The following is a 6,581-nucleotide window of genomic DNA, read 5'->3' on the forward strand; positions in this document are numbered from 1 at the left end:
AATTTTTTCTACTAACATTAATTTTTGATGAACCAAGTTAAAGTTGAGTAATCAATCATCTTTTAATTATACATACTTTTGGGGAAAGACATCAACTTTTCTTATTACTTTGACCTTGAAGAAATTCTAAAATACAGCCCACCTCCTCTCCATTCTGTGTTTTTCATTGCTTTGTAAAACAGATAAGAGGAAATAGTTCTTCCAAGATATGATAGGATCATAGAATTTATAGCTGAAAACAACCATAGAGGTCATTTAGTCCAACCTTCACTTTTTACAGATGAGGAAACCAAAGTCCAGAGAGGTTAGTTACTTGTCCAAGGTCAAACACGTAGTAAGTGGCAGAATCAAGATATGAGCCCATGTCTTCATGACTCTAAATCCAGAACTCTCTCAATACATGACATTTATTAGGTTTGAATTTTCTCTGGGCTTCAAACACATCAAAGATAATTATAGCCCTAGAAGAGACTTTAGCAGACATCTCATTCAACCCATTTATCTCATAAATGAAGAACCTTAGACTCAGAGATGTTCAATAATTTGCCCAAGGTCATGCAGATGGTATAGTAAGTTGCAAAAATTAGTATTTGAACCCAAATTTTCTGTCTCTAATTCCAGAAATCTTTCTACCACCCCATTCTTCCTCATGCTCTATCAATCCCACTTATGCACAGAAATATTTTGTGGTGTTTTTTTAGATACTCTCTATTCATTTCTAACTTGTCCTACATGGGACATGGGTTTGTTTCCTTCTTGGAATTTGATTAGATTTTGAGCTCCTTGATATTTCCTCCTCTTCTCACTGTGCCTGGCAAATTGTAGTAGACTTGATATGAGAGCATTTCTGGAAATTTGTATCATGTTTGAATTTATATCTATAATATATACATATATATATATATATATAATCCAAATCATAGCATAGCATATCATATATTCAATACTTTTTCATAATGGCTTCAGATAACCCTTTAAATAATGTGCTGGCAGAAAGTGAGATAATCTATCCAACAGGAACAGACCTTTAAAATCACAGTTAAACCCACTGGTTAAATGGTTATGGTATTACAGTCTGTGGAAATAACATGGTTGTATGCAGTCCCAGTGAAATAGAGAATTGCTTCCAATTCAAACTCCACTAATTCAGAATTCATAATCATTTTAACATGGATTAAAAGGTTACTCTTGCCCCATTTCCTTGGGTGTTGAGGGAGGCTACTCCAAATAATTTAAATTTATAAGCAAGATGGAAAAGAAATTCTTTAGACCCTTTCTCGAATAAACTATTTTCATACATTTTAGAAGCACTTATTTTCATATATTGAATTCATATCTAGTTAGCACCAGTCCTATCTGAACATTTTAAGCAGATCCCAAAGGGGCTTTTTTTGGCTTCCTCAAAGCAATTCTGTAATTCAGTTATTATTACCCACCTATTAGCTTGAATTAGATTTAGTGATATTTGGACAGTTCAGGTCAAACAGTGTGCTGTAAATGTCTTAACGACTAATTTGAAAATGTTTGTATCAGCCTGAATTATCCACATAATTGCCTCAGTTTTCCACTTCACTTTTTGCAAGTAAACACAACCTCCTAGAAATATATTATGTATTAGTGTTTGACTTTCTTGTACTATATGTAAGCTTATGGTACATTTATTTATTGTGTACACACATATGTATATTTGTATATACATGTATATATCTGTATAAATATATTCATATATACTTCTACATAAACACATACATACTTATATTTGCACATCTTGTACTATATATAAACATATGTACACATGCAACTGGCAACCTAAGCATAGTTTAGTCCATGGAAATTGTGTGCGTGTCTATTTGTGAATTTTAAGTGATCAAGAAAAAATTAATAAGACAAGTAAAACATTTTTAATGTCAGAAGGGTGCAAGGATATTTCAGTATTACCTTTTGAATTATCTTTCAGTGTTTTATATTCTTTTATAAAAGCATCTTTTATACTCATTCTAAAACATTTTATTATAACTAGTCTAGATGCTTTTTAAAAAAAATTAGTCTGCTAAGAACAGGCATAATGCACTATTCACAAGATGCATTTTGGCAAATGAAATCCTCTTGAGTCATTAAAATTGCCCAGAAGAAATTAACACATTTCTTTCTTTCAATAGAATCTCTAGTATGGATTCATTCATACAAATTGGATGCATTAGAAACTTAACATTAATTTAATCTGTTTAAAGGTTTTCAACAGCTTGCCAAATCCCCAAAGCATGACTCTACCCATTTGATTGATTTAAAACCATACCCAGAAACTTCTAAATTGTTGTATCTGCCAAAAGCCCTACTCAGCATTTAAAGTGCTTAGGCTTTCATCAGTGTTGAAAACTTTAGGAAACTAAACTTGATTACTCGGTAAACAAAATATTTTTATAGAAGTTCCTTAAAGACTATTTTTCTCCTTAATCAAATAGCACAATACAAAATGGCATCCCATTTTCTAAATCATACAGGAGCTACTGGGGAGGAAAGATGAAAACATCATTTGTATATTCTGATTTTTTGAGCATGAATAGATGTTGAACTGCTGTCCATATCAAGAGTCTTCTGCTGGATGGATATGAGGATAATTATTTCAAAATAGCCACGTTCTTTCCATTTTGTATTTTTATGTTTATAGATTACCTTATCATTGCTAATTCCTATACCATCCTATGGGGGGAATGAGTCAGTATACTTCCATAAACATAAATTCATTCGATAGTAAATATTCTTAATACCTTCTTTCAATATGACAGGGCCTATCCAAGCCAAATTCACTTTCCCCAAGTAACATGGGATCTCTTCACATTTCTGTCCCCACACCCAAAAACTAATTCAGGATTATATATATAGCACAATTAGGTATATATATATTAGCTATGGCGGTAGAAGGGACCTCAAAAGACCTGTTATCCATCTAACCTTATTGTACATACAGATAAGGAAAATGTGACGTCCAAGGAAGTTCAATGACTTGCCCAAGGTCACACAGGAAGTAAATGATACAACGAGGGTTCAACCCATGATCGTCTGATTTCAAATGTAGTGTTTGTGTACCTGTACCATACTACCACTAACATTGAATTTGTAGGTCTGAAGTATAACAATACAATCAACAACAGCTCTAAAACTTTCTTTTACAAGTCAGAAGTCCAAGTATGAGAAAAATACACTTTAGAATAAGTCTTATTGTTATTGTTCAGTTGTTTCAGTCATGTTCTTCATGACTCCCTTTGGGGTATTCTTGGCAGAGATACTGGAATAGTTTGTCATTTTTTCTCCAGCTCATTTTATAGATGACAAAACTGAGGCAAACAGGGTTAAGGGACTTGCTCAGGGTCATACAGCTAGTAAGTGTCTGAAGCCAGATTTCAATGAGTCTTCCCGACTTCAGGCCCGACACTCTATCCACTGAAGCACCTAGGTGCCCAGACTAAATCTACATAATCAATTTTGTGTCTGATGGCCATTGTTTGTCTGTAACTGGTCCAAAGTTTACCTTAAGTGAGATTCTTAGTTTTCTTTTTCTCCTATGCACAATATCTAGCAGATAGTATGAGACAATCCATAGATAAGTCTCTCAGAGGATTGGCTGTCTTGAATCATACATAGACCCTTCCAAAATTCCTTTAATTTACCATCATGCTTATATTAGGTGAGACTCAGAGTGGAGTAGTGGATAGAGAACTGACTTAGAATCATGAAGACCTAAGTTCAAGTCTTTCTTTTGACACATACTGGCCAGGTAACCCTGGACAAGCCATCTAACTTATCATTATTCCCCAGAAACTCTCCAAGTCTATAAGTTGCAGGCTAGTTGCTAAAAACTGTACTAGTAAAAGGAGTTTTCTCACTGAATTCCTTACATTGATGAAATCTCAGGTCTGACAAACAAAACAATTTCCTTTTACTAAGCAAAAGACAGGGTGATATTTCACCGGGCCCTCCAGGAAAAATCACTTAGGGTTGTCAATGAGACACTTCATCTAACCCTTCTCCCATCACTCTTTAATGATTGCTTCAGTGAGGGGCCCACCTGGAAGAGGTATGATGGTTAATTTCAGTTTGTGCAGCTCAGCATTGCCTCCTGTTGTAATAGTCAAATTGCCATGTTCCATTAAGCAGAATTCTAATACAAAAATATCTGGAACCTCCTACTTCTTTGGGCCATTGCCAGTTATCTTGACCTTTGTCTTGCCACTAGACTCCAATGACTCTGGAGGAGAGAGTGAGGCTGATGACTTTGTGCAATTCTGCCTCCCTTAAATCCAATTCATGCCTAAATCAAGACATCAGTTCATGATGTCATTGGTCCTCTTCAAAATGAAGGACAAACAACAGCTTTGTCTTTAGAGACAAAGCTTCACCTATTCTCCACAGGGGTAAAGTCATCATCACCAATGAACAAAAATACCTATATTTTTCAGTGATATTTTAACCAAAATATCCAAAAAAAAAAAAAAGCACACTATTTGAATTGAGGGAACAGCACGTAGGTTATCAATACTGTCAAGATTAGTTGAGGCTATTTAAACGAGACAAGATGAAGGTGAGAAATAAATTATTCAGACAAAGGAGTCTCGTCCATCTTCTCTGGTGGGTGTTCTGAGGCTGGGGCCACACTGCACTCTGGGCTCAGGAGGCACAACTGCTTTCTGCTGACTTCAGGAAGGTCTTGAACAGTATGTGACGCTTCCTTGTTCTTCCTTTGGCCCAGCTGAATCACTGTGACCTTAGAGGGGCATGGTGAAGCAGGTTGGCAGTGGAAGAGGATGAGGAAACACTTGTAGAACTGAAAGGAGAAGAAGAAAAAACAGTGACATAGAGATATAGGAAAAGGTGAAATGCATAATGATTTGAACTTCTGGCCTCTCTTTTATAATTCAGTTCAATTCAGTACACATTTATTAGGTGCCTACTGTGTGCCAGACTCTGTACTAGATTCTGTGGGTGAAAGCAAAAACAAAATGCCTGCCTCAAGGAGCTTGTGTTCTTTGTGGAAAAGAGCCTGTAAGTGCTTAGTATGCACACAGCTAACGCACAGGAATTTCCAATGGGGAAGGCACTGGGAACTGGGTTTGGGAACGGGCTGGGGAATGAGAATAGACTTCCTAAAGGAAGAGTTGGATTGTATGAGGCAGAGATGAGGAGAGACACACACTAGGCACGAGGCATAGAGATAGGAGGTGGAATTTCATGGGTAAGAAACAACAAGTGGGATGCCCAGAAAGGTTGATTGGGATTAGATTGTCAAGCTCTTTGTTAAAGCCAAATGGGAATTTATATTTTATCCTGGCGGCAATGGGGATTCACTGGACCTTCTTGAGCAAGGGAGTAACGTGATTAGAGTTATGCTTTAGGAATATCGATTTGCCAGCTATGTAGAAGTTGGATTGGAGAGGGAAGAGAATGAATCCAGGGTGATCAGTGAGGAGGCTATTACGATAGTCTAGACAAGAGGTGATGACGGCCTGAGCTAGAGTTGTAGTCATGTGAGTGACAGAAAGATAAAGGTGCTATCCTGTGGAAGTACAATCAATAGAAGCGTCTTAATCTTAGCTATAACATCATTTGTCTTGGGTCTAAGATTCCCATTCACTGGCATGGACCTCTCCTCCTAGTATTTAATACTAGCATCACACACCTGTTGTGTTTAAATCATATGATAGAAGTAATCAATGTGATAGTGTTGAGGTGACAGAAAGTACTGTTAAGGGTTGTACAGTGGAAAGACAAATGGCCCTGGATTTAAAACCTGCCTCTGGCACTTGCTACCTGTGTGACCTTAACTTCTCTCATCTTAATGTCTTATCTGTATAACGAGGGGATTGAACTAGATAAAGTGTGAGGTGCCTTCCAGCTCTCTGTTTATTGTTATATACCATGATCTCTTATTTATGATCCTAAAGTGACTTTCCCTCTATGGGCCTTATTTTCCTCATTTGTAAAATGAGGAGCAGATGACTTCTGAGGTCCTATGCAACTCTAAATCTCTGATTCTATAAAGCAATTCATCTTTCTAGGTCTCAGTTTCCTCATCTGTAAAATGAAGAGATAGGAGCAAATGACTTCTTAGGTTACTTCCAGCTCTCAACCTCTGACCTGGTGGAAAGAGTTTCTTGCCAGTCTAAAAATCCTTACCCACCCAAGTCTTCCTGAGTTAAAATGCATCTGATTTTTTTTTTGTTTCCATTTCAGGAATACTTATCATGATGTCACTGTGCAGAGAAGTGCACGTTTATGAATATATTCCATCTGTACGACAAACTGACCTCTGCCACTATCATGAACTATACTATGATGCAGCCTGCACTCTGGGGGCCTACCATCCCCTGCTCTACGAGAAGCTCCTGGTGCAGAGGATGAACCAAGGCATCCGAGATGACCTGTACCGAAAGGGGAAAGTGATCCTACCAGGGTTTCGAGCTATCAGCTGCCCTGCACCCGATCAGTTTCCAAATTCTTAAAAAGAAAGGAAAAAAGAAAAAGAGAAAGAAAGAAAGAAAGGAAGGAAGGAAGGAAGGAAGGAAGGAAGGAAGGAAGGAAGGAAG

The 6,581-nt window shown here is 37.1% G+C and overlaps 2 protein-coding genes across 2 annotated transcripts in view; one reads left to right on the top strand and one right to left on the bottom strand.

Annotated features, from left to right (window-relative positions):
* The window catches only part of LOC114046339 (beta-galactoside alpha-2,6-sialyltransferase 2-like), a 30,005-nt gene extending 23,508 nt beyond the window's left edge, over positions 1 to 6,497 (top strand). The window contains exon 5 of the mRNA XM_027866645.1: positions 6,229 to 6,497. Within this exon, the coding sequence (XP_027722446.1) occupies positions 6,229 to 6,497 (269 nt within the window). The remainder of the gene's footprint in view (positions 1 to 6,228) is intronic.
* The window catches only part of LOC114046340 (vertebrate ancient opsin-like), a 234,071-nt gene continuing 232,081 nt past the window's right edge, over positions 4,592 to 6,581 (bottom strand). Inside the window, exon 4 of the mRNA XM_027866646.1 lies at positions 4,592 to 4,822. Coding sequence (XP_027722447.1) covers positions 4,592 to 4,822 — 231 coding nt within the window. The remainder of the gene's footprint in view (positions 4,823 to 6,581) is intronic.

This window comes from Vombatus ursinus, unplaced genomic scaffold (genome assembly GCF_900497805.2).
Source record: "Vombatus ursinus unplaced genomic scaffold, bare-nosed wombat genome assembly UNPS02014781.1, whole genome shotgun sequence".
Taxonomy (NCBI): domain Eukaryota; kingdom Metazoa; phylum Chordata; class Mammalia; order Diprotodontia; family Vombatidae; genus Vombatus; species Vombatus ursinus.